Source organism: Nelumbo nucifera, chromosome 4 (assembly GCF_055504915.1).
Source record: "Nelumbo nucifera cultivar China Antique chromosome 4, China Antique-T2T, whole genome shotgun sequence".
NCBI classification, from domain to species: Eukaryota; Viridiplantae; Streptophyta; class Magnoliopsida; order Proteales; family Nelumbonaceae; genus Nelumbo; species Nelumbo nucifera.
In genome coordinates, this window is record NC_142652.1 from 29,648,694 (window position 1) to 29,676,333 (window position 27,640).

At 38.5% G+C, this 27,640-nt stretch overlaps 3 protein-coding genes across 5 annotated transcripts in view; 1 reads left to right on the forward strand and 2 right to left on the reverse strand.

Moving 5' to 3' along the window:
- Positions 1-12,779, reverse strand: part of ORC4 (origin recognition complex subunit 4) — a 32,850-nt gene extending 20,071 nt beyond the window's left edge. The window contains exons 1-10 of one of the 2 annotated variants that reach the window (XM_010281112.3): positions 12,579-12,778; positions 12,381-12,471; positions 12,206-12,262; positions 11,932-11,979; positions 11,572-11,622; positions 11,444-11,487; positions 10,401-10,464; positions 10,079-10,165; positions 9,465-9,556; positions 9,281-9,362 (exon numbers count right to left, since the gene is read on the reverse strand). In XM_010281112.3, coding sequence (XP_010279414.1) covers positions 9,281-9,362; positions 9,465-9,556; positions 10,079-10,165; positions 10,401-10,464; positions 11,444-11,487; positions 11,572-11,622; positions 11,932-11,979; positions 12,206-12,262; positions 12,381-12,471; positions 12,579-12,688 — 726 coding nt within the window. In that variant the 5' untranslated portion in view covers positions 12,689-12,778. Of the gene's footprint in view, positions 1-9,280; positions 9,363-9,464; positions 9,557-10,078; positions 10,166-10,400; positions 10,465-11,443; positions 11,488-11,571; positions 11,623-11,931; positions 11,980-12,205; positions 12,263-12,380; positions 12,472-12,578 lie in introns of both variants that reach the window. The other variant, XM_088903346.1, reaches the window with a different exon arrangement.
- A 241-nt stretch (positions 12,780-13,020) lies between these two features.
- On the forward strand, positions 13,021-20,558 carry APG2 (Sec-independent periplasmic protein translocase). Of its 2 annotated transcripts, none has more exons than XM_088903348.1 (4): positions 13,021-13,381; positions 15,309-15,616; positions 16,819-17,109; positions 20,020-20,558. In XM_088903348.1, exons 1-4 carry the CDS (start codon positions 13,132-13,134, stop codon positions 20,227-20,229), a joined length of 1,059 nt encoding a protein of 352 aa, XP_088759474.1. In that variant the 5' UTR covers positions 13,021-13,131; the 3' UTR covers positions 20,230-20,558. The 2 variants fall into 2 exon arrangements, with proteins under 2 accessions (XP_088759474.1, XP_010279415.1); XM_010281113.3 differs by having other exon boundaries at positions 13,023-13,381; positions 15,303-15,616.
- A 1,333-nt stretch (positions 20,559-21,891) lies between these two features.
- Positions 21,892-26,807, reverse strand: LOC104613336 (uncharacterized). The gene is made up of 4 exons (XM_010281115.3): positions 26,603-26,807; positions 26,340-26,433; positions 24,546-24,755; positions 21,892-22,744 (listed from the first exon to the last, which is right to left on the reverse strand). Exons 1-4 carry the CDS (start codon positions 26,675-26,677, stop codon positions 22,026-22,028), a joined length of 1,098 nt encoding a protein of 365 aa, XP_010279417.1. The 5' UTR covers positions 26,678-26,807; the 3' UTR covers positions 21,892-22,025.
- Positions 26,808-27,640: the final 833 nt, after the last annotated feature.

Here is a 27,640-nt window from a genome sequence, read left to right on the forward strand (position 1 = left end):
TCGTCACCGGGCCAGTAGGGGGGAGTGCTGCCCGAAGGGTGGCTGATGCTGGTGTCCCACATTCGGAGTTGACAACTCCTTGGACGTGTGCCAAGTCAAATCCCTGGCGAAGAGAATCCATATACCTCGGTCCTACAGCCTGAGGGTCCCCGACATGGGCAATAAGTTGCAGATCCCCGAGGAGGGGGAAATCTGCATCTACCAGCATCTTTTAGAGTTTGGCCTTACGTTTCCCCTCCCAACCTTGATTTCTGAGCTGCTAGAGTTGTACGGCATCACCATCAGCCAGCTCGTACCTAACGCCCTTCGGACCATCATGGCTATGATGGTGTGGGCTCGGCTCAAGGGCATGGAGTTGACATTGAAACTATTTTGTGCCATGTTCATGCCGAGGAAGCATGCTTCAGAGGCCAACATGTACTACTTCCACCCGAGGAGAGGGAAGCTAGTGCACAACCCCTCTTCCGTTCACGAGTGAAAGGACAAGTTTTTCTACGTCTCCTACCCCAGGGGCTGGCGCGTCAGGTCCGACTGGGGGAAGGCCTGCGTCGTAGTCAAGAGATGTCCCCCACTACTCCGTGATGAAGAGGCTGCAACAGTAGCTCATCTACTTGTGATGGGGACATTTTAGGCGAAGCCGTTGGTGAAGGAGGAGATCCCCCCCAGTCTTCGTTGGGATTAGCCCAGCCCCCCTCGGTAGGAGAGGTTTTGTAGTTAGTGTGTCTTCCACGTTCTTTTCCCTTTCTTTTTGCTGATGTGCTAACTGCTTTCTTTTGTTGTTTCGTAGAAGTGCCAATGGACGTCAAGGAGCGCTTGTTAGCAAAGGCCTGGGCAAAGCAGGCCGGTGGATAGACGTCGAAGAGGCCTGGCGACGAGGTTGCCCCCTTGCCCCGGGAAAAGGGGGGGATTCACAAGTACCCTCCAAGGGGAAGCAGATTGTGGTGGCGCCGAAGAAGCCCACCACTAGGGGAGAAGAGCCTAAGAAGCCCACCACTCGGGAAGAGGTGCCGAAGAGGCCCGCGGAGGGGCCCGAGATGGGAAAGAAAAGGCCTGCCGCAGACGCGCCGAGGGCAACAAGGTAAATTCACTCTTCAAGTTTCGAACGTTACCCGAGGACCCCAAGTCTTTGAAAGAAGATGACTGAAGCCGAGGATAGCAAACCGAGGCAAGGACTATGGTAGCCAAGGATTGCTGGCCGAGGCTGAAGGGATGGGATATCCATCACATGGACGCCCAAATCTTGCAGAATAGATAGGGCGAATTTCAAAAATTTTCTCCCATCTTTGCAGGGAATCGAATTCCCTGTTTCAGAAAACATATTTTCAAGGATCAATCTTGAATCAAGAACCAAATTAGATCTGAACCAAAAGAAGTAGGAAGGAGGATATACCTGATACAGAGAATCAATATCTCCCAATGGAGGTGTTCACACCCAAGGAAGGATCTAAAATCTACTCCCACTGAAGATGGCGCAGTGAAGAATGGAGCAGAATCAGCAACGTTCTTCCAAAAAAACTTGACCCTTCGCAAGAATCAACTGGATGGCTTGTGGGTATAGCTCCAACCAATCTTTTCCCAAAAGATTGGAATCAAGATCAAATCTTGATTTCTCCCAAGAACTGGAGATCGAACTAAAGGGAATGGCAATGACAGGAAGGAGGCGGCAGGAGAGAATTCGCAGTATGTAGGAAATCTCTCTTTCTGTGATTTCTTTGCTCTGAAAAGAATTGAACCTCAATCACACAAAACTCTATTCGCCCATTTTTTCTTTCATAATCTTAAAGGGATCAGCTCCTAATCAGATTAGGAGTTGCTAATCCAAATCATATTTGGGTTAGAAGTCCCTTTAAGTGATAAGGGATAATCCTTATCTTATCTGCAGATCAGATCAGCCATCTCCTAATCTAATTAGGAGGTTTCCAGATCTAAATCACATTTAGATCTTGGACTCTCTAAGTGGATAGGGTCTAAGCCCAATCCCATCAGCTGGTCCACTTCAGAATTCGCCCCCCTTTAATTGACTTATCAAATCAACCCAGTTCGAAATGGGCTTAAGGCCCATTTAAGGTTATGTACTCAATTAGCCTTCCAAACTGCTGCCCGGTTGGGCTTCTTTGTATGGCGTGGGACCCAAACATTGATCTACACATCAGCCACATGGGTTCGGCCCAGCCTTTGTTACAAGGCCTGGCCGAATACACTGTTATGGATAGTGCACCCCCTAAATCCCATCTTATGGGCTCTATGGGCCCAACACTTACCCTAAGTGGTCCCTGGGCCAAGCCACCTTGTAACACCCAGGGACTGGGCAGATGCAAGATTAGCCCATCAGGTATTATCCTCAATGGTCTTACACTTAACATCTCAGCCCATAATGATCATACACTACCCGACAAGAGAGGACCTCTCCCTCGGCTGCAAGGAACAGTGTTGCGCTCTCTACTTATATGGATCCTGGGAATTAAAACTTTTTGCAAACATTTTAGAAACCATAACATATATATATATCTTTATATCTCATATAAAATATACTTTGCAAAATCAAATCTCAACGGTTGAAATCGGCTGCCGACAGTCTTGGTTTCCATTAGAGAGAGTGCATCCCCGATCATTACCTTTGTCCGACAAAGGGGCTGATCATTTCACTATGAACACCCACTCAGATGAATTCTCGGATTGTCCCAACATACCCAGGTTTTGACCCTTGCTAAGGATCTCACTGATTGGTACATCAAAGACAGCCCAATCCGACATCTAGTGTAGTATCATAATCGAGTCTAGGGGTTAGGTGTAACTTTCCAGTTTTGCCCATCTATCTCCAAGGTCCAAGGCAATACTAGAAATCTGATCCGGTTCAAAGGTTCTATTAATCCTACACTGTATGTGCCTAGGGTCTCACCCTGGCAGTTGAGACAGGCCACCCCAACCGACTTGGTGGCACTACAGTGTCAGCCTTGTCAGGATAGGTCTCCCCAGACCGATCCACTGGCTGTGAACATTCTAAACTAACACGAGTCTCATTAAGTGTCCAGTTTAAGGGTATTACACAGAAACATACCAAGGGAACATGAATCAAATATGCACTTTTATTCATTTACAATAAATTCATAAAGTACATCATTCTTGATTGAAGCTAAGGGCATACAAAACTGTCTAACAGAGGCAAGGTCCCTGGTGGCATGAGATACTGCAAGACAGAGAGTGTTAGAGGCCTCGGGGTGGATACCCGAGACGAAGGCTCTGACGCTCAAGTTAGTACGAGGTGTGAAGCTGGGAAGAGTGTGAGAGTGCTCCTAGAGAAAGTCCACGGATGCACTAGATCTCCCAGAATTAATGTTAGGTAGACAATGTAGGTGCAGGAAGTAAATGAGTGAGTAAATGTTGGAGTTACTTGGTTCCAACCCCTTTTCAGGGGCAGTTACCTCTTATTTATACTCGAGCGTGATGGTGGCAAATAGAGATGAACGCCTCAGATGAGAGCCATACGAGGTCAGGCTACATACCCTGGCGGTACGCCAGATAGTTATGTGATTGGCTCCGTACGAAGGCAGCAGGGCTCTCGCCTACTATGGCTGACATTAACAGGCATTAGTGGGCTGGGCTAAGCTAACCCACATCACATCTTAACAAAATTTACCATAAGAAAGTATTATAAGTATTAGAACTTTGAAGTTCCATCAAATTTGAAATTGCATTAATATTGACTAAGAAAGATAGTTCAAAAATTAAAGTCAAAGTTGTGGTGTGACTGAAGTAGGTCTTAAAACTTCAATACCAGCCAAGTTGTGGTGTGATAACCAAGCTACTCTTCACATTGCATCTAATCCTGTTTTTCATGAACGAACTAAGCATATCGAGATTGATTGCCATTTCGTTCGTGAAAAGATTCAGCAAGGTTTAATTTCCACAGGTTATGTGAAAACAGGAGAACTAGGAGATATCTTCACGAAGGCTCTTAATGGGGTTAGGGTTGATTATCTTTGTAACAAGCTGGGCATGATTAATATCTATGCTCCAACTTGAGGGGAAGTGTTACAGATTGTATAATTAAAATAGGAAGATGTTACAGACTGTATAATTAAAATAGGAAGTAAATACTAGAGAGATGTGATGTTACAGACTGTATAACTAAAATAGGAAATAAATACTAGGGAGATATGATTTACCTTGATTGTAGGACAGATTTGTAGGAATTTGATTAGTCTTCTTTCCTAATATATTCTTTCCTAACATAGAATTTGTAACTTGTATATATACATACGAGATTGATGAATAATACACAAATTCTTCTTCTTCCTCTGTTTACTCTTATTTTACATGGTATCAGAGCATCTAGTCTCTGCCTGCCCTTTTGTTTTAAGTAAACAGTAGGTAGAGAAAAATTTTTGGGTGTTTCGGGTCACCTCCTTGGAGCAATCAGAGCATCTAGTTTCTGCAAAGTCCGGCAGTCAGCAGCCCTGCGCGTGTGTCTCACGCACCGCCTGAAGATTCTGCCACAATCACACGCACCGGCACGTGGAGGCACATCTGTCGCCAGAAATTTTTTTTTCGATCGTTGTCTTTTGGCTCGCCTCGTCCTGTATAGCACATATTTGTGCTTTGTTACGTGCATTTCCATTCCGGTGTTTTCAACAGGTGTGCTCTGTTGATTTTCGGTGTTCAAAATATTCTGTTTATTTGAATTTTGAGATTATGGCAGACAAGAAATCAGTAGTTATGTCGAATGCTATTCCAGTGATGTTAAAAATAACTGAGCATAAGCTTAATGGCTCTAATTATCTGGATTGGAGTAAAACTGTTCAACTATATTTGCTGAGTATTGCTATGGATAACCATTTGACTGATGACCCTCCTAATGATGACTCGAGAAAGTCTTGGTTGAGGGAGGATGCCCGTTTGTTCTTGCAGATACGCAACTCCATTGAAAGTGAGGTGGTTGGTTTAGTCACTCACTGTGGATTTGTTAAGGAATTAATGAACTATCTAGAGTTCTTGTACTCCGGAAAGGGGAATATTTCCCGCATTTATGATGTGTGCAAAGCCTTTTACAGGGCAGACAAAGGCGATAGATCTCTTACAAGCTATTTCATGGATTTCAAGAAAACATATGAAGAACTTAATATGTTGCTTCCGTTTAGTACTGATGTGACTGTTCAACAAGCTCAGCGAGAAAAGATGGCTGTTATGAGTTTTTTAGCTGGCCTACCTTCTGAATTTGAGACTGCTAAATCTCAAATTCTTTCCAGTTCAGAGATCTCTTCTCTACAAGATGCTTTCAGTAGGGTCCTTCGTACAGAATGTTCTCCACCTATTCAGCCTAGTAGTGCCCTTGTCAGCCGCAATAATACATCTGAATCAGGGAGACAACAATACAGGAGTGGTAGTGGTAGGTCAAGTAACTATGACAGGAATACTAATACTCGTGGACAGGAGTTAGGAGAGATAGTGTGTCATTACTGTCATAAGCCAAGACATATGAAGTGGGATTGCAGGAAGTTGCAGAATAAGAAAACTCAGTCAACCCATATTGCATCCACCACGGATACTTCTGAGAAGTCTGTTATGATATCTGCAGATGAATATGCCAAATTTGCTCAGTACCAAGAATCATTGAAACCTCAATCTACTCCTGTTACTGCCATCGTCGAGTCAGGTAAACCCAATACATGTCTTGTTTCCTCCTCTTCCAAATGGGTCATTGATTCTGGAGCTACAGATCATATGACAGGTAATTCAAGTCTGTTTTCTACCTTTCAGTCACATAAATCTACCTCTCCTATTACTTTAGCAGATGGGTCAACATCTTGTGTTATTGGGTCTGGCACAATTAGTCCAACACCATCACTTCCTTTGTCATATGTTCTTAGTTTACCTCAGTTATCATTTAATTTAATTTCTGTTAGCAAACTCACTCGTACCCTTAATTGTTGTGCCTCATTTTTTCCTGATTATTGTTTATTTCAGGATCTTAGGACGAAGAAGATTATTGGTAAGGGACATGAGTCTGGAGGTCTCTACATCCTTGATACACAAGTTCCAAGATCCATAGCCTATTCTGGAGTTGTAACCCCTTTTGAAGCACATTGTCGGTTGGGCCACCCCTCTCTCCATGTGTTAAAGCAAATTTGTCCTCAATTTCAGAATTTGTCGTCATTAAATTGTGAATCTTGTCAGTTTGCTAAACACCATCGTCTTAGTTCGAGTCCTAGAGTCAATAAACGAGCTAATGCTCCTTTTGAATTAGTCCATTCAGATGTTTGGGGTCCGTGTCCAGTTGAGTCCAATACTAGGTTTAAGTATTTTGTTACTTTTGTTGATGATTACTCTCGTATGACATGGTTATATTTAATGAAAAATCGTTCTGAGGTGTTTTCTCATTTTTCTGCTTTATGTGCTGAAGTTAAAACTCAATTTAATGTTTTTGTACAAATATTGAGAAGTGATAATGCTAAGGAGTACTTGTCAGAATCCTTTCAAACTTACATGCTTCAGCATGGCATTCTTCATCAAACTTCTTGTGTAGATACACCATCTCAAAATGGGGTTGCTGAACGGAAAAATAGACACCTTCTTGAAACTGCAAGAGCTTTGTTATTTCAAATGAAGGTTCCTAAACCTTTATGGGCCGATGCAGTTTCCACAGCATGTTTTTTGATAAACCGTATGTCTTCATCTGCCCTTCAGGGTAAGACTCCTTATCATGTTATGTTTCCAAATAAAACATTGTTTCCTATTGAGCCTAGGGTATTTGGGTGTACATGCTTTGTTCAGGATGTTCGTCCTTGGGTTACCAAACTAGATCCAAAATCTTTGAAGTGTGTTTTTCTTGGGTATTCTCGTGTTCAAAAAGGGTATAGATGTTACTATCTTACTCTTCACAGATATCTTCTGTCAGGTGATGTTAATTTCCTTGAAGATACACCTTTCTTTCCATCTACTCCTCATTCAAGTCAGGGGGAGGATGATGATTTGTTAATCTATACTGTCACATCATCTGGTTCACATCCTACTGAATCTGCTCCTGCCAGGCCTAAACCACCTACAGTACAGGTTTATTCTCGGCGACCAACCCCTCCGGACCCATGTCCTGCACCAGCTCCTTCGTTGGCAGATCCAGTCTCAACTGATCCCGTTCCTTCGTCATCAGAACCAATCTCTAATGATGATCTTCCTATTGCTCTTCGTAAAGGTAAGCATAAGTGTACTTATCCAGTATCTTCATTTGTGTCTTATAATCATTTGTCGTCCTCTTCTTGTTCTTTCATTGCATCTCTTGATTCTATCTCTGTTCCTAAGACTGTTAAAGAAGCCCTTTCTCACCCTGGATGGTGTAATGCTATGATTGAGGAGATGAATGCTTTAGAGGACAATGGTACTTGGACCTTGGTAAATTTACCTGCAAATAAGAAGGCTATTGGGTGTAAATGGGTGTTTACAATTAAAGTCAATCCTGATGGGTCCATTGCCCGATTGAAAGCCCGTCTTGTTGCTAAAAGATATGCTCAGACTTATGGAGTGAATTATTCTGATACCTTTTCTCCTGTTGCTAAACTTACTTCTGTCAGGTTGTTTATTTCTATGGCAGCTACTTATAATTGGCCCCTTCATCAGTTAGACATCAAGAATGCTTTTCTTCATGGGGATCTTCAAGAAGAAGTTTATATGGAACAACTGCATGGCTTTGTTGCTCAGGGGGAGTATGGGAAAGTTTGCTATCTTCATAAGTCTCTGTACGGGTTGAAGCAGAGTCCTCGCGCCTGGTTTGGAAAGTTTAGTCAGGCAGTCGAGAATTTTGATATGAAGAAAAGTAAGTCTGATCATTCTGTTTTCTTCAAGCACTCTGCTGCTGGCATCATTTTGTTAGTTGTGTATGTGGATGATATTGTCATTACAAGGAGTGATATTACAGGGATTTCATCCCTTATCCTTTCTCCACACTCAGTTTCATACCAAAGATTTGGGAATGTTGAAATACTTCTTGGGTGATGAGGTAACAAGAAGCAAGAAGGGAATATTCTTATCTCAAAGGAAATATGTATTTGACTTGTTGTCTGAGACGGGAAAGTTGGGAGCTAAGCCATGTAGCACTCCAATGATTCCTAACTTGCAGCTCACAAAAGATGGTGAATTATTTGAAGATCCTGAGAGATATAGAAGATTGGTTGGAAAGTTGAATTATCTTACTGTAACTCGTCCAGATATTGCGTATTCAGTTAGTGTGGTGAGTCAGTACATGTCCTCTCCAACAGTTAATCACTGGACAGCTGTAGAACAAATTTTGTGCTACTTAAAAGGAGCACTTGGGCGAGGAATTTTGTATGGCAATCATAGTCATACTAAAATTGAATGTTTTTCAGATGCTGACTGGGCAGGATCCAAGGAAGATCGAAGGTCTACTTCAGGCTATTGTGTATTTGTTGGAGGGAATCTAGTTTCATGGAAAAGCAAGAAGCAGAATGTTGTCTCACGCTCGAGTGCAGAATCGGAATATAAAGCTATGGCCAAGTCTGTATGTGAAATAATGTGGATATATCAGCTTCTGATTGAAGTAGGACTTAAAACTTCAGTACCAGCCAAGTTGTGGTGTGATAACCAAGCTGCTCTTCACATTGCATCTAATCCTGTTTTTCATGAACGAACTAAGCATATCGAGATTGATTGCCATTTCGTTCATGAAAAGATTCAGCAAGGTTTGATTTCCACAGGTTATGTGAAAACAGGAGAACAACTGGGAGATATCTTCACGAAGGCTCTTAATGGGGTTAGGGTTGATTATCTTTGTAACAAGCTGGGCATGATTAATATCTATGCTCCAGCTTGAGGGGGAGTGTTACAGACTGTATAATTAAAATAGGAAGATGTTACAGACTGTATAATTAAAATGGGAAGTAAATACTAGGGAGATGTGATGTTACAGACTGTATAACTAAAATAGGAAGTAAATACTAGGGAGATATGATTTACCTTGATTGTAGGACAGATTTGTAGGAATTTGATTAGTCTTCTTTCCTAATATATTCTTTCCTAACATAGAATTTGTAACTTGTATATATACATACGAGATTGATGAATAATACAACAAATTCTTCTTCTTCCTCTGTTTACTCTTATTTTACAATGTCTGAGCATTTTTTATCAATAATAGAACTCAATCAATGATCAAGAAAACTAAAAAAGACCTAAAGAGTACAAGAGTGTAAAGTACAGAAGACGAATACAAACAACCACACGAAAATATAGGCAGGTCAGCCTGGTACTCAAATATTAAGAGAAGGGATACATGAAGCCTTGCATTGAACTCTGTGACATAGTCATTAGGAAATTTTGAGTCTGTTGGCAACAATAATATGTCCTCTAGCAATCTGCATAAATAGTAAACAAGGAGATCACCATAAAATATTATATTAGATTTTGTATAACGTGTTCTTAGACAATACCAAGATATCCCTTAGAGTAATAATAACCTCTGCACATCTCTGTTTGATGGAGGAAGAAACAAGAGCTTCCTATGGGAAAAACGAGACCGTACTCTCTTTTCTAAGAGTTGATCTGCATCCTGCACCACACATAGTGCGTAATCAGGGCATATTTCATGAAACTTCAATTTCTCAAACAATTTAAATTCCAAATGAAGAACCTATATATGATTGTATCTATCATCCATTGCATGTTTTGTCCAAAAATGATAAAATAAGCTATATAGTTCAGGGCATGGAAGCTTCTCTAGTTATTTTTATCTTGAAACAATGAACCAATTTACGTGCAGAGTAACATACTTGCACTCTATTGCTTACTACTCCCAAACAAGTATAAATTCATACTTCAAGTCAATTTCTTTCCAATGTCGAGCAATTGATCATGAGTAGGTTTTAGCATGTGACAACCAACCACCAAACTCCTTGAAGGTTATGTTGTATACCAACATAAGAACAATAGCATGCATTTGACACCGTGGATCCCTTTTTCCCATAATCGGTGTCTTTCAAAATGATGCAAGATGGGATACCAAATGCTGAAATAGAAGTTAAGAATTAGATACCCCATATATATGGTTTTCACAGAATATATAAAATCTTACCAAGCGGCAACTCACACCAATAACCACAGCTTGTGAAGTTACAGATTGCATAGCATCCAACAAGCTATAGAGTAATCGCTGCTTTCCCTGAAAAGAATTGGAAAACAGTAATTGACAATGTCTAAAAGAACCGATTTCATGGTAGCAACAAGTTCAGCATTGAAACCTATTGCATAATAAGGATACTTTTATTCCAATTGACAGGCAAAAGAAAAAAAGAAAAAGAAAAAAAGCTGACATAGTAGGTGACTAGGTATCAAACTTTCAGGGTAGAGCAATTGCAAAGAAAGAAAAAGGAAGCAGATGACAACTTACAGCATACCTGAGTGAAGAGATCAAACTCATCCAGCACAATGATGATTGTCTTATGAGCTAATCCACATTCTCTGACAATAAAAGGCACTCCAAATAAATGAACGCACAAGAAAAGATAACTAACCCTGAATTGAAAGAATATATAATAAAGAAAAGTTTATAGGAAACAAACAAAACCTAATATACAATCTGATGGGAATCAGAGTATCAGACCCCAGAATATTAGCAGAAAAATGCACAGTTGCAAACCCAAAAGGACCTTAACACCTGGAATGAATACATGATTCATGGTCCAGGTCCACAAAATCATAGTGACCTGAATCAGGCCTTGGCATATCTAGTAGTTGGTGGTCTTTGAGGAACAAGTGGAGAGACTGGTCTGAAGATTTGCAAAACCCTTGTTTTTGAGCTGAATGACTGTTGTAATTTTTGTTCTTTTTAATAATTTGGATCCATCAGCCTGTGGCCCACCTTTGATTAATGTATTCCCCAAGTAATGTTGGCCACATGAAGTTTTAATATTTAATAAAAAATTGCCTAAAAGAAGGTATTTATTCTTGCATGTGGCAAGGATTTGGGGCTCAAATTTGCTCCATTGACAGGAGATAGTGAGAGGAATGTTTTGGAGCCATTTTGGGCCCCAAACTAATTTGTCACATGGAAGATCCTTGTTTATACAGCCTTCCCTCTCTAAATAGCTCAACCATACATACACATGCATGTATAACCAGTTTATCTGGTTTAGTGTCACACTGATTCTAAACTGGGTTTCCTTGTTCTCTCTGACTTTATTACCCTAACCTAGCTCAGGTCTTTGTCATCCCTTGTTAACCTTTAAACTCAAAGTCACTGGCAAGTGGCAACCTAGAAACCCTTAAACCAGTTCTTATTGATCCGATTAATTTTAACACTGACAGCCTTAAATTTAACCTTATCTGGCAAGCAACTCTAAATCATATTGCCTGACATTATTTGTCAGCCTTTTGCTGTCCCAGTCCACATGACAGAAAATAATGGATAAAAGAGAAAATTTACTAAAACTTTGCTCACCTCAACATGGCTATCATAAACTGAGCATTATCATCAGAGGAAGCCTACAAAACCACATATTGTCGAGACAATAAGATCCTTTTCTTTCTAGATTTGAAACGTGTCATAGTGACATTTGCATGCTATACCATTTTTGAGAACAATAATTGATGCTCCAAGCATAACTGTCTAGCAATTTCCTGAAATACAAACAAGCACGACACCGTAAAAAGAAAAGAACAAAAAGTAGAGACCAAGAAGATTAATCCAGAAAAAATAGACATGCCACAGACCATGCAAGGGCTTCAATAAAACAACATCACACGTGAATAACTTATTAAAGTGGAAATAACAAGGATACCTTAAATATTAATAAAAAAAAATTGTAGAAACCAAGAAACCATGTACTTTTGGGTGGACCAGGAAGCAGAAAGCTTCATATTTTCTAAATGGTCATGGTAGGATCACTTAAATAATCTTCATGGAGAAAAAAGTGTTGCATGTCTGACCTTCAGTGCACAAGTGTCATCACTGTGCAATAGTCCGTTCAATCTGACCTGAGATGTACACATATAGAATGGTTAATTCTCTTCCAGATTTTCGACGTTTTTATTAAGCATTGCAAAACGAAAAAAAAAAAAAACATTAAAAGTCTAATGATATTGAGAAAAAAAAACACAATTTTAACCAGGCAAATCATCTTTCACCACTAGCCACTCAGAATTAGTGTAGGACGGATATTGCGCAGAAGATGTAAAAGGAGAATGCCAGATAATACCATACCACCGATATCATATCTGGATGTTCCACCTGTAAATCTTTGAGAACAAGCTCCAACACCTAAAAATGAGAGGAAAATAATAAAGGAAATATAAAAATAAAAAAGAGTCAGAAATAAAACAAAAACTAGTCTTATGAATGTTCAACTGATCTTATTGTGAATTTGAACAGCACACACAGCGATTTTTCCGCAACCACGGGGGCCGAGGAGGAGGATTGAGTTGTTACAGGTTTCCGTGACTGAATTTGATATGATGAACTTCAGCTTACTGGAGAAACAGGAAAAACTTCGTGACTTATAATAAAAACCCACCAGAGCAAGAACATGCATCTTAAAGGAAAACAAAACTTAGGGTTATAGATAGAGCAATGAGACCTGTAATTGCTATCTGGAGAATCCGATAACAGTGAAAAGATATAATTAGGGTTACAGAGTCTCCTCCGAAGAAGAGCTATAGCTCTCTGGGCTGGATTGTCTCCTTCCATTGTCTTTCTTTCCTTCTTTTTGGTTTTTTCTCCCCTCTGTTTAACTGTAACAAAAGATGAATAAGCGGGAAAATGGCGGGAAAGATGAACCAGGGCATGTTACCGTATTTCCCGATTTCTCAGTTGCAAGATTACTGAAATATCCCTATTTGGCACGAATTTACGACCGAACCATTAGTTTGGAGCCACGCGTTAAGACTAAGACCATAGGTCGGTCCACTAAAAGGCTCTCAATAGAATATTTCCAGTATATATGACTAAAATGCGCCGTGGGTTTTCGTCTCCAATATTAGCCGCCAGTTAAGCCACGAACTCAGATTTTATATGGAATCGTGATTCTCTTTTTTTGGTATGCTATTCAAATCCAGATTGAAGGTCCAATTATCCCTTTCCATGCCATTTCGACGGTTGGGCTGAACTGCTGGAGAGTCTCGGTATTAGAGATGGGAAGCACAGCTGCTTTGAATCCTTTGATCTCTCATTTGCAGCTTAATAACCGCTGCTTTAACCGTCTTAGTTCGAGCGCGAAACGAAGCACTTCTTTGCAAATCAACAGAGGAAAAGCTGGGTTTCGGATTTCAGAGAGGCTCGGCCGGAAAAGGTTCGGTCGAGTTGTTTGCTTTGCTGTAGAAGATGTGGAGGAGCAACAGAAGCAGTTGGGTGGTGTTGGCTCAGCTATTGAAGAAAGACCAGGTATTTAATTTCCTGAATTCGTATCTTTTTGGATGGTTTTATTCATTTACTTATAAGGTTTTCTATCTCAGTGGATTTGTTGAGATGGGTTCATTCTTTTTTAACATTTTTCTTTGTGGTAATTGTTATATGATTATTACTGCTTTATCTTGCTCTCCTTTCCCAAATTCGTTCTTATTCAGCATTTTTGGGGATGAGTTCTTTCTGTGCTTCCTCTTTGAAACATTACTAATTATGATTGCACTATTATTGCCAATTCTGACTTATATTACAAGTATTGTTTCTTTTTAAGCGACGAGTATTATTGCGAGTATGAGTAGTTACCCGTATAAGCCCTATAGGTCTCTAGCTGCAGAATGTGTTGAGCATTTGTCAAGCTTTTTAAAACAACGGTTGTAGCATGCTGTACTATTGAGTTATGTCCAATTCCTTTAAGACTTGGAAATCTTACCGCAGCCTCAGTCTTCACCAGTTTTAGGCCTTTGAGCTTTTTCTTGCACCCATTAGGGAGAAAGAATTAATTTGATTGCTAGTTGAGTCATTTATAACCTTGTTTCTAGTTTTAATAAATTATCCCAATTATCAGGTTTGCACCATGAAGTGCCTCACGTGCCATGTTTTTTGACAGGTGTAGTATCTTCATACATTCTAGCTCTCCTTCACTAACCTCATCAATCTATACTGAGCTCCTGGATTCAACTTATATTCATATTTTTCTTTCTGGATAACACATTAACACTAGTCCTTACTGGGACAACCTTTCAAGTTTCAAGGGCACTTGTATCTCATATGAATGCTCAAAGTTGCACAGTAATCACTCCTGGTGTATTTCTAATTGTATTTGTACACTTCTTCTCCATTGAAAGAAATTGTTAGAAGAATCATTGAAATATTTCTCTCCAGATATCTTGATAAACTTCTTTTATGATAATGATACTCATTATCAAACTCATTTACTTCTATTTAACAGGGATAAAAGATACTTCTAGCTAACATCTTAACAGGAAATGAATGTGGCAGAAATGTAAATGCTAAAATGGATGAGTGGAAAAACTAGAAAGGATATGATTGTAGACTAAGTGGTTTGGGCATGTACATAGAAGACCAACTGCACCAGTTAGAAGTGATTTGTTATACATTGAAGGGGCTAGAAGAGCTTGGGGTAGACCAAAATGGACATGGGTAGAAGTAGTAAGAAATGATTTAAGCACTAAAAATTTGACAGCGGGTATGGCTTTAAATAGAACAGATTGACAATACAGGATTCATGTAGCCAACCTCATATAGTTGGGATAAGGCATGGATGATGATGATGATGATGATCTTCAGTGAAATCTTTAAACCTTGGGAATGGAGGATCACAAAAGGGGGAAAGGAAATTCATCCAAAAAAAAGTGGGTGGGGTGAGGGGAGGAAAAAAGTGCTGTGGAAGTTAAACCAATCCAGTTCATATTCATTAATTTTTCTAGCAGATCCAGATTTCCCAAGAGCTCTTGTCTGCTTGCCCAACATATTTATGAAAGAGGGAACTCCATGTGCAAAAAAAGGAGAATGGTTATACCTAATATGTGCTCCAGTAAAGGAATATCCATGGGATTCCCGGCTTAGTCCTAAAAGTGGTAATGGACAAGCACCGTTATGTATGACCAACAAGAAAAACAAAACCCTCACTCTCAAGCAAGAAAATGCTCTCAAATACATAGAAAATTATAAGGAATTCTACAAATAAGAGGATTATCTTACTCATAATCAAAGAATTAGTTCAGATGCATTTAACATACCTAGTAAGTTTTGTTTACATATTTGTCTTCTTGTTTTAGTTTTAGATGTGCACTGTGCAACCTTTTTCTCATGTAAGGAAAGTTGTATCTGTATTTTAACCAGATTCCGATGCCTTATTTCTTATTGGGGTTCTTGGCAGTTGTAGATGTGGCAGATAAATTGAATGAAGAAATTATTGAAAATGTGAACCAAGATGACAAAGATAGTGCCCTTTATAATTTCCTTTATCCTAACAAAGAAGAACTCCCAGATGATAAAGAGATGACTCTATTTGATCATCTAGAGGAGCTGCGCGAGAGAATCTTTGTATCTGTTCTGGCAGTTGGAGCTGCTATTTTAGGATGTTTTGCTTTTTCAAAGGAATTGATAATGCTTCTTGAAGCTCCTGTTAGTTCACAAGGTGTTCGCTTTCTGCAGCTTGCACCGGGAGAATTTTTCTTTACAACGTTAAAGGTAGAAGAACCAAGTAAAATGCTTCTTGCATTCTGCTGTGCATTTTTTATATTTCCTGTTAAATTCCATGCAAACTTCACTTTCTACCTGTTCCAAATGCTATAATAAGTAGAACAGTAGGCCCATGCATTCTTCTTGACTGGAACTGGTAGCTGTAGTGATGCTTCTGAGAACCAATTGCTGGTTCTGGGAAGAGACCATCTCAAGCAAGAAAGTCCATTTGGATTATTATTCTGGAAACTTCCATTTTCCCTTGTTATACCAATAGCAGTAGTGGATAACAATTTGCCTCTTTTTGCTTTCCAAAAGTTTTCTGTACAAAATTTCCTGTAATCTGTTGCAATGATCATTTTTTGTTTGATCTGGTAAAGGAATGTGTCATTAAGGATCCTTTCCTTTGAATTCTTTTTATTGGAAACAGTAACTTTCATGCACTAATTAATAATGATAAACAGAAACAAGCACCCCAAAAAAGAAGTGCTAAACCCCACAATTACAATGCTGCCCCCCCAAAAAAAAACTCAGCCCTGGTTGGCCCCTGTTTAGCTAAGCTGTCAACCAGGCCATTAGCTGATCTTCTAATTGAATTAAATTTTACATCAATTTCTCTTTCCAACCTCCATATTCTCTCATTGCTTGTCTACAAGTCCAGACCTTTAAACAATCTTCCTGCAGCCATCCAATTACCAATTATGAATCCCCCCCCCTTCTACTTCAATCTGATAGAGACCCAATTGATTTGCCAATATCAAGGAGGGCCATCACCTCCACTCTTAACGAACCTCATACCACTATTTGGCCCTGAAAAGAGGGTGAGAGTCTTCCTCCTTGCCGTTGACTTTTACCTGATTACTGTAAAATAAGAATATAAAAAAAGCAACTTGGTCAAACCAACAACATCCCAATGTAAAAGACCCTTTCATGTGCGGAAAACAACTAACCTCAAGCTGATAAAAGAATTTAATTGCAGGCAAGCATGGATTAACTAAGAACCATTTAAGTGGTTATTGAACTCTATGAGCTATTTAAGTCTCATGACCACTTAGAAAACTATGGTGCTTGCAAATCATTGTTGTATGGTATTTTCAAATACCAATACTGTTTTCAAATTTGGAAGTTCTTTTCCCCTTTACAGTCCTACTTGCCTTAAAGAAATATATGTCACTGAATATCACACCAAATCTTTTAATTGTGCACTGCAGGTATCTGGATACTGTGGAATTCTTTTAGGGAGCCCTGTCATTCTCTATGAGATCATAGCTTTTGTTCTTCCTGGTCTAACAAGGGCAGAGAGAAGGTTTCTGGGGCCAATTGTTTTAGGCTCCTCTGTACTTTTCTATGCTGGTGTTGTCTTCTCCTACTGGGTTCTCACTCCTGCAGCCTTGAACTTCTTTGTTAACTATGCAGAAGGAGTGGTTGAATCTTTATGGTCCATTGATCAGTACTTTGAGTTTGTACTGGTACTCATGTTCAGTACAGGACTGTCTTTTCAGGTAAAGATTCTCCATAGAAGGACATCGTTTATTTATGGTCATTTTGTACTTTAGACCATTATTTTGTGTGATTTGCTTTTGAAATCAAGAAGCTCAATTCATGGATCCTTTTTTCTATTTAACAATGTTTCCAATTTATCTTTTTTTTTTTTTTGTAAATATGCACCAAGTTGGGGATTTGATGCCTTGACACTTCGATAGAGACATGGGAGTATTTATTTTCTGAAAAATAAAGGACATGGAATATGGATGAAGATATATTTATCTATATAATATCCATTACCATACTTGAAATTTTGTTGTCTTTGGATTTCTTTTTTTCAATATTTATATCCTACCATTATTCCATTAAGCTTCTAATAACTTTACATGTAGCGTGCAGATCCCACTACTTTAAGATGTGTAGTTATAAAGAGAGGTATTACCTCCAGATGCATGAAGCATAGGGAAAAGAAGAATTAAAAGTGAAAATGTACAGAATTTTTCTTTATATGGGAAAACATATATAAATGAAGTACCATCACTTAAACAAATCTAGTTATATATTGAAAAGTAGTGATGTTCTATCAACAATTTACAAAAATCATCAGTCAAATTTCAATTTCTACAGCTGTTCTGTAATTAAGAAGCTAAGGTTTTGCCCCTTTTGATGGACATCTAATTCAGGTACACCCCTTTATCTGTCAATGCCTTAAATGGCGTGGGAAGGCCACATCTTGTATGGAGGGCACCAGGCTCTGGGGTTGAGCAGCAGATTGACTTGACTTTAGTATTATCTTTTGATTTCTCAGCTCCGTGTCGTTTCTTTTATTTCTTCTGTAGTGTTCTTGCCACTGGTTCTTTCAAGTGGATAAGGTCTATCTTTCTTCTCATTAATAAAATTTGGTTATTACTTATCAAAGAATAAACAATCATGTTGCAAAGTAATAGGTTAGAGGTACTTCGATGATTTTTTAGTGTAAAACAAACCTCAAAAGAGTTTTAAGCGACCCTAAATATGTTACATATACTAAATAAAATGCTTTCTAAACAAATTAAATAATATATAATGTATTGAAAAGTAAAGTTGATATTCAACTCAGTATTTGTGCTAAGAACTTTAGATTGATGAACATATAGAATCCATGTCCTTAACAACTGGCACCACAAGGTGTGAGCCATGAACCTCAAGATTGAGCTGATTAATTTTCCTTGAGCCTTGTCTTGCCACTGGTTCTTTCTAGTGGATAAGGTCTATCTTTCTTCTCATTAATAAAATTTGATTATTACTTATCAAAGAAAAACAATCATTTTGCAAAGTAATAGGTTAGAAGTACTTTGAAGATCTTTTAGTGTAAAGCAAACCTCAAAAGAGTTTTAAACGACCCTAAATATGTTACATATACTAAATAAAATGCTTTCTAAACAAATTAAATAATATATAATGTATTGAAAAGTAAAGTTGATATTCAACTCAGTATTTGTGCTAAGAACTTTAGATTGATGAACATATAGAATCCATGTCTTTAACAACTGGCACCACATGATGTGAGTGATGAACCTCAAGATTGAGCTGACTAATTTTTCCTTGAGCCTTGTCTTGCCACTGGTTCTTTCTAGTGGATAAGGTCTATCTTTCTTCTCATTAATAAAATTTGACCATTACTTATCAAAGAAAAGCAATCATGTTGCAAAGTAATAGGTTAGGAGTAGGCTGGCTGATTAGCCCAGAAACAGCTTGTTGGGACTACAGGGATCTGTTAAAGAAAGTTAAATGGATGACAAGAAATATGACTGTCAGGTTTCAGTGGGTCAGAAGATCAGCAAATGCAATGGCTGATTCTCTGGCCAAGCAAGGGGTGTCAAGGGGAGATCTGTTTTGGGCTACTTTGTAATTGTGTTTCAGGCTTGGGCATGTTTAGTGTATATGGTTGAGTCTTTGGGGGAGGTAACATCTCGTGCCTCCTCCTAGGCTGATTGTATTTTCGTTATTTGAATTAATAAAACTACTCTCATTTATCAAAAAAAAGAAAAAAGTAATAGGTTAGGAGTACTTTGAAGATCTTTTAGTGTAAAGCAAACCTCAAAAGAGTTTTAAACAACCCTAAATACGTTACATATACCAAATAAAATGCTTTCTAAACAAATTAAATAATATATAATGTATTTTAAAGTAAAGTTGATATTCAACTCAGTATTTGTGCTAAGAACTTTAGATTGATGAACATATAGAATCCATGTCCTCAACACAAGGCACCACAAGGTGTGAGCCATGAACCTCAAGATTGAGCTGATTAATTTTTCACTGAGCCTTGTCTTGGGGCCAGCCACAAGATGGTAATTTGGATAGAATTGTCTGATTCCTCAACCCCTTTCTCAGTGGGAACCCAATATCTCTCTGACAAGGCTCGCTAAAACTCTCAATAATGCCTTTCTCAGTGGGGTCTCACCAAAATGGTGTGACCCCACGTCCTTCATTTTGGGATCTCATATCCCTTGTTTTTCCATTCCCATCCCATCGTTTCTCTGAAAACAAACATTGAGAAAAAAGAATGTTCCAGGAAGATGCTTCCTTTCCCATCATTTTCTCAGCATCCAAACAGACTATCAAGTGCCCAATGCAAGTACCTTGGTTGAATTGAAAATTTTCCACCAAACCCAACTTAAGGTCTTAAGATGCTAGCCTGACCAACGTAAAGTTAGGGATGAGCAGTCAATTCAGGGTCCTGTTGAACCAAATCAAACTCATGAGATTGAGTACTATTAGAAAAATATAAAGTCTAATGACCATTATATGATGATTACCCTCAAGTTCTGCTGCATTAACCCTGTTATTTTCATTTGGTTGGGTCTCTTTTAGTCTATTTAATGTTTATAGGTATTTAAAGACCACAACCTCATTTCCATCATCTTCTGTTTTTTCTTTCACAGGTTCCAGTTATACAACTTCTACTGGGGCAACTTGGTCTAGTTTCAGGAGACCAAATGCTATCAATTTGGAGATACGTTGTGGTTGGTGCTGTTGTGGCAGCTGCGGTGCTCACGCCATCAACTGATCCTTTAACTCAGATTTTGTTGGCGGGTCCCCTGTTGGGTCTCTACTTGGGTGGTGCTTGGATGGTAAAGCTTAGTGGGCGTTAATTAATATTATGTCATGGCAGCATATGAAAGCTCCTTTGCGTAATTACTAAAACACGGATTGTTCACATGGCTGCCAAGAGGATGTATATTGAGTCACGAAGAGAGAAGGGAAAAACAAGGGTGGGAAATTACCCATCTCCACCCTCTGTTTCACTCATACTTTGTAACAAGTTCGATCACATCACCAACTCGCTATATTCAAATTACTTTGTTCCTTGCCCCGTCATCCCTTGATGTATCTATTAGCTAGAATGCAAGTGGTGATTGGTCATGGACATCTTAGCTATGATTATTCTTTTTTCTAATTCAGATTACTATACTTCATTCCAGTGGTTTGCTTCTCACAGGTATAAACGGTATGGCTTGTGGCGCTATATTCTGGTAGTTGTTATTTCATGGGATTGTACTCGTAACTCAACTTCTTGAGCAAATCCTTATAAGTCACCCATGGTTTCATGGCTGGCATCAGCTACTTGTTGAGAGGTTTGCTAGCATTTCGAACAAAGTTAAGAAAGAACTGATCCCTCCCTACCTTATTAGCATTTAGCAAAACTAAGAATTGATCTCTCCCTACCATATGTATAGTTGTATACATCTTTTTCATGAATTCCCTCTCAGAGACTAGAATTGATCAACTGTTCGCCATCAACTGTTACAGTAAGTCTTATTGGGTCCATGGAATTTGGGGGCCAACCACCAACAATGGATAGGTAACCACCCCCACAGTCCCAGTTTTTTTATTGATCAAAGGAAGGAGACAGTCATTCCTTTCTCAGCTGCCTTGATTCACCCATTCATCTGTTTGAGTTGCCAATGGATGCTTTAATTCATGCATTCCTCCATACTCCTTGGTTTCTTGTCCTTGTACAGTGGTACGAATCAAAGTTCCAAGCATGCCCTCAAGTTGTTAAATGGACCATCCTGCTTCCCACGCCCCAATTAAAATAGCTCAAAACACATTCTTTCTGGCCTAGAGATAACCTAACAAAGCACCTTGAAAATCCTGGAAACTGCATAAATGGAAGCATTAATTTTTTTTTGATCAATCAATTAATTCCTAAAAAAATCCCAATTTGAAGAGTCCAATTAGATATGCATTTTAAATATTTGTTGCACATTAAATCAAAGTTTCAACCAATCACATTAGAGATGTCATATGATCTATTTAATTTTCATTGATTCAGATTTCACAAGATGTACTTTTGACATTAAAAACTTTAACAACATTAAAGATTCAATTATGATGTATCCCTTTATCGCTGGTTCAGTTTCATGGTATAGTTCATTTCATGCACCATAGATTTTGCCCAATTTGAATTCTGCAGAATCAGGGATCAGGCAGAAATCAACTCTGTATCAACCCCATATTACTCCTTTAGCATTCCCTCAACTGCGCACAAGTTTTGCAAATTGCATTAGAGTCCATGGAAATTGGAAAATACCATGTTGCCCATTTTCCTTGTTATTTATTTGTCCTTTGTGAACAAGTAGGTTATGATCTCTTTAGTGGCTGAACGGCATGTTGGATTGCTTGCTAAACCTTCCGAGTATTTTATTGACCATTTTGTCCACAAAAAGACAAAGAAATAAATCATTCAGTTCAGCCACTTAAACTGATACATTTAATGCCAACTGCCAAGACTTCATCAGATGCACACCCAATTAAGACTTGCAAGAACTTCAACTTCAAATCAGTGCATGCATTGTATCACAAAAATGTAAACGTACAACCACAATTCTGCAATAGAATGTTTACATTTACCTTCTGTGCTTGTATTTCTATTATATCTTGTTTTTTACACGCTCAAATCAAGGTTCTGCATTTGTGGGGCCAGATCAGCAGCATCAGAAGAACAATCCAGTTCAGCCTCCAGCTTTCTCACAGAATTTTCTAAGCCTTCACATGCCTGGAAGAAGCCTTCTGAAGGGCCCTTCAGATTCCGGACCTCTGCCTGCATTTCTTTAATTTCGTTTGTTATTTTCCCAGCTGCTGCCTTCAGTGCAGGAATCTCTTGTGGAGGATAGAGACATGCTCCAAGCTCGTCAACCTGAATTCCAATCCCTTGACAGATTTTCAGTAATTTCTCCAATGAATCAACAGAATGACTGCCACCATTGGGACTTGATTGTTTCAGTAAACCTGTAATGTAGCGGATAAGTTCCTTGATGACTGCAAGTGTGTTGGACACAACATCTATTGTTGATTGGGCAATTTTCATCTCTTCCAGCGACAGGTCATTACCAAGGTCACCCTCACTTGAATCATCATCTTCTGGGGGATCACCAGCTGGGTCAGAAGCAGTCTCATCAGAAATTTTGTCTGCTGGATCAGTAGTACCCGGCTTGAGTTCCTTCATCTCACGCAGTACATCCTTCAAGGACACTGCAACCTGTGTTATAGCTCGTCCAATTGCTGTGTAGTTTGTGGTTGGAGTCTTTTTGAGGGCAATACATGCATCCCATACAGCACCAGCTAATGGTGGGATCGATCGTTTCTGATTCGCATCATGTGATCCTGCATAATATTCATCTTACTACAGTGTTTGAAGAATGATGATTCCACTTCTGCATTTCTTTCCTATTCCTTTTGAATTTCCATAGTATATAACAGTAAAATGAAACAAACGTTTATTTATTTTTAGCATTTACCTGAAGCCTGACCTTACAGGGAAGGGATCAAATAAGTTGTGGGAAATCGATCAGTAATTAACTAGGATGCAAACAAACTTATGAACTTTATGTGTGTGTGGCAGAAGCTTAAATATTTTCAAGAAATTTGCAAAAAAATCTATCAAATTAAAAAAAATCCAGGACAAAAAAGAGACAGAATAAAATCATTACCATCAACATCTAAGCCTTATCCAAACTATATGGGATCAGCTACATGAATCCAGTTTTGCCATTCTGTTCTGTTTAGTGCCATATGCATTGTTAAATTATGAGCACTTAAATCATTTCTTACTAGTTACTACTTCAACCCATGTCCCTTTTTGTTTGCCCCTAGCTCTTTTAGCCCCTTCAACTTTTAAAAGATCACTTCATATAGGTGCTGTAGATGGTCTTATATGCATGTAACCAAACCATCTTAGTCTACTTTCTCTCATTTTATCACCTACTTAAGCTACTCCTAGGTTGGACAAGTGACTTCATTTCTAACCCAATCTTCTCTAGTTTTTCTACTCAAACATCTAAACATTCAGATTCCAATCACACTCGTTTTTTTCACATGCTATTCCTTGACTGCCCAACACTCTATTCCATGCAACATTGCTGGTTTTAGAACTGTTTTATAGAATTTTCCTTTTAGCCTAATTTGTATTTGTCTATCACATAAGACTCTGGATTCACCCTTCCATTTTGCCCATCCGGCTCTAATTCTATGGGTGATATCCTCCTTAATCTCTCCATTGTTATGAATTATATCTTGGCAGAAGCTAGAGACATCTTGGACTCAATGCAGGCTAAATTGAACTGGATTCCCAGGGAACTGAACACTGTAGCAGATGGGTTAGCTAAACCTGGCGCTCATAGAGATTTTTTTTAGTGATAGTGCTCTACCTTTGTAACCTTTATCTGCTTTGCTTTGGTGTACATTATCTCATGTACCACCTTTTATTAATAAAATCTTAGTCACCTTTTACTCAAAAAAAAATCTTGGTCTCTAATCCAAAGTTTACACTAATTTGCACTCCTACTGTCATTGAACTTACATTGCATATATTCTGTTCTAGTCCTACTTATTTTAAAACATCTTGTTTCTAAGGTATTTGTCCAAAAACCTAACTTTGCATTTAATCCTTTGTTAGTTTCATCAATTAATACCATATCATTAGCACACAACAGGCACCATGAGATCTCTTCCTAAATATGCTTAGTCAATTCATCTATGACTAGTGTAAAAAAAATACAATAGAGAATAAAATAATATAATTTTAAGAGGTAGCATATGAACAGACCACTAATCATTCTATCTGTTTTAACAGATCCGACTTTCAAATGCATCCCAACCCCTGATATACCATATAAACATGCATCAACCACAATGACCACATGCTCCAAGTTCATGAACATTTGCTATTAATATTTTCTTGTTTTCTTCTATTTATCCTGTACATATTTTAAGATGTTATGGTTCCAACCACCAAATAGCTACACTAAAACTATCAGTTCTGCAGCAACTTCCTAAAACAAGCAAAACTTATGACAATGTCACAAAAGGAATTCAAGGTCAATCAACTGCCACAGTTGTAATTGTAGGGTGTGTGTGTGTGTGTGTGTGTGTGTGTGTGAGAGAGAGAGAGAGAGAGAGAGATTACCATAAGAGGAAACAGCCTCTTTCAATAATGCTAAACTGCAATCGACAACTTGCTTCGCAGATGCATGGATGTTTGAACGAAGAGTAGGTCCAGCACCCACTGTACTTCCATGGGAAAGCAAAAGGAATCCCTGAAGCATGTTAAAATATGACCCCATGTTCTCTTCCAGTTGGTTCACATCTGGTGCTTCTCCGGTCCATAGCATCCCCGCTGCATACACAACAAAAAGCATAATGAATAGGCAACCAGAAGTTGATATCAGAACCATTGTTGCATGGACTCTCCTAAATGGACAATGTGTCCATGTCTGACATGCTGTCCAACATTCCATGGATTCTTGTGGAAAGTTCCATGGATTCTAAGGTAAAGGGCCATTACCTAATGTAACTCTCAACTATCTGGGGCCTTGGGAAGAGTAGACGGGATATGGTCCTAACATTTGGCTTTTTTTTTTTTTTGCACAGTGGCTGCTCTCAGACTCGAACCCATTTTCTCATGCTTGTCAGCCCAAGGTTGTACCTTCAGACCTTCCTTGGAGACATCAGTTGTTCCAAGGTTTATTGGTTGTGTATCATCAAAAGGAGTTCACCTATAACTGGTGTTTTCAAACCCCACAATAGGTGAGGACCTAAGGGGGTTGAACAATTTGAACCGTCACCCAAATTATCTATTTAACCAGTGCAATAAAATCGTTAACTTGTTTGGTCATCATAGTTCCATGAAAAAATATGATTTTTGTTGCACCAAAACTGGAACAGAAGAACTTGATACCCAAAAACAAGTTGATAATCTCTTTTATCAATAAGAATAATTACTTGAAATTGAATTGGAAGAGTTTTTTTACAGAACAATTGCTTATTATCCATTTTAGGGACATTTTTGGTTGAGAACAAGTACAAGGCTAGGGATTACTAGTTTAGGAAGTCAAGGAATAAAAAGAAACCAGGAAAAAAAAAAAAACAGCACTAAATCTAGAAAAAACAATGGTGGTAATTGCACTTGTAACTTGTTGATTCTATTTCTTCCCTTCTTTACTAACCTCTAAGTCATTTTGAAGGGAAAAGGAGGTCAAGGATAGTTCCACATAGAACTTCATGGCATATTTATAATCCTTTTGTGTTAGAAAAACATTCAAAACTGACATTATATTTTAGATATGACTTTTACTTTAAATGATACAGAACTAATTTCATAGTTGTTTTAATTTTCTTTCTACAATTTTACCAAAGATTTGTTCCTCTTATATTGTTTAACAATTTTATTTTCGGTTGGGTTGGTCCAGACAGTTAAGCCCTTTTTTTATAATTGTCTAGACAGTTGAACCATTAACTAAGTGCCATTTATGCCTTTGTAGATTGATGAAAGGGTTAGGTCTAAAATGCCGGTACCATCAACTCCAAACCTCAGCAACTTGAATCAAATATCCATTCAAAATTCTTGGATGCTCCTAATGGCATGAAGACCATACCAATAATTCTTTCCTTTACTTTTCTTTTTTTCCTTTTCCACTTTTTCCTTTTCATTTATTTTTATTTGTTATTTTTTGGTGGTAGGGGATTCATGACAACCTCAGGAGTTCTGTTTTATGCAAAGCGAGCTCTCTTTTGGCACTATGTTTCTCCAACTAATATATGTACATGCCCCATGTTTGAACAGAGTAGCACTTTAGGATTAAATGTTAATACAAAACTGAAGAAACTAATCTTCCGAAGCCAAATATAATCACGGATATGCTTATCAATCAAAAAAAAAATCTGAATAAAGAAATAACAGAAGAGAAAAACAGAAAAATACCAACTGTTGCTTGTTTTGACAGTTGCTCGCCCATCTGTACAACCTCTTCCCAAGTGACTTTTTCCAGAGATGATGCGGGCGTCTCATACAATACCTGTGCTGAGAGAGAATTATATCAAATACAACTCCAAAACATCTATAGAGCTTAAAAAGAGAGAAATAATAAAGAAATTTTGTAACACAAAACTTGAGCTGTTTGGCCGGAAAAAAAAAATGAGCGAAATGGGTAGGCGAGAATAGGCGAATCTTGAAATGGGTTTAACCTGGAAAGTCTCATGAATGGAGTTAAGGTGTGAATTCAGAGCTCGAGCGAGGTGCTCCTTCACGGCCTTCCCCATTTCTCTCAATTCTACTAGCAACAGAAAGGCAAAGTTGCAGAGCTCGTGTCTGGAATTGTGCTTTAATACAATTTACTTTCCGCTCGGTCTCAGGACTCAGAAGTCGGAACTCGGAACACTTCTTTGGAGAATCTATTGCTAGGTTTCCGTGGCACGTGTTAATACTCCAGGTTTTATTAACCCGTAAAACCCCAAAAACTTTCTGTTTTCTTTTTTTGTTACAAAAACTTTTGTTATTTAGTAGTTACTAGTTAGTATTTAGGGCTGTCAATTGGATCGGATTTGGTCCAATCCGATTATTCCATTATGAATCTATTATGGATCAGATCCAATTCAATGTCTCGACCGTTCAATCTGTTCAAATTTGTTTTAATTTAGATTAATTCTAATCAAAACTTGGTCCATTGGCACCTATATTCTTATGCGAAATTTTCCGATTAGTGCCCTGTACTTTGGGCCTAGCCCCGGGTTTTAAAACGTGACAATTCAGTACTCAAACTTTCAAAATGTATTAATCCAGTACCTGTCGTTAACCAATCAGTTAATCAGCCATTAAGTGACATTTGAAAAGACACAAATGCCCTTTGAATGTCATTTAATTTTCTTTATCAACCATCCACATGTTGATAAAAATGAATAGGCTCAAATCCTTGCCTCTTATATTCAAAAAATTTGGAGTTACGTCTCAGTGGGCATTATGGCGACCACAACTTTCTTGAACAGAAGAAGCAAGGATTTAGGACTATTCATTTTTTGTCAATGTTTGGATGGTTGATAAAGAGAATTAGATGACACTCGAAGGGTATTTGTATCTTTTCAAATGGCACTTAATGGCTAGTTAACAGGCCGGTTAATGGCAAGTACTAGATTGACACGTTTTGAAAGTTCGGGTACTAAATTGTCACATTTTAAAGTTTGGGGACTAAAATGGCACTAGACCCAAAGTACAGGGTACTAATCTAG

What these genes read in the sequence shown, in the direction of transcription:
- APG2 (XM_010281113.3), top strand. Translation starts at nt 13,132, where the DNA reads ATGGGAAGCACAGCTGCTTTGAATCCTTTGATCTCTCATTTGCAGCTT. An exon ending in AGCTATTGAAGAAAGACCAG is followed by an intron (nt 13,382 to 15,302) that starts GTATTTAATTTC and finishes GGTTCTTGGCAG; the next exon opens with TTGTAGATGTGGCAGATAAA. An exon ending in TTTTCTTTACAACGTTAAAG is followed by an intron (nt 15,617 to 16,818) that starts GTAGAAGAACCA and finishes TGTGCACTGCAG; the next exon opens with GTATCTGGATACTGTGGAAT.
- LOC104613336 (XM_010281115.3), bottom strand. Translation starts at nt 26,677, where the DNA reads ATGGGGAAGGCCGTGAAGGAGCACCTCGCTCGAGCTCTGAATTCACAC. An exon ending in GTCAAAACAAGCAACAGTTG is followed by an intron (nt 24,756 to 26,339) that starts GTATTTTTCTGT and finishes TTGTGTATGCAG; the next exon opens with CGGGGATGCTATGGACCGGA. An exon ending in AGAGGCTGTTTCCTCTTATG is followed by an intron (nt 22,745 to 24,545) that starts GTAATCTCTCTC and finishes AATATTATGCAG; the next exon opens with GATCACATGATGCGAATCAG.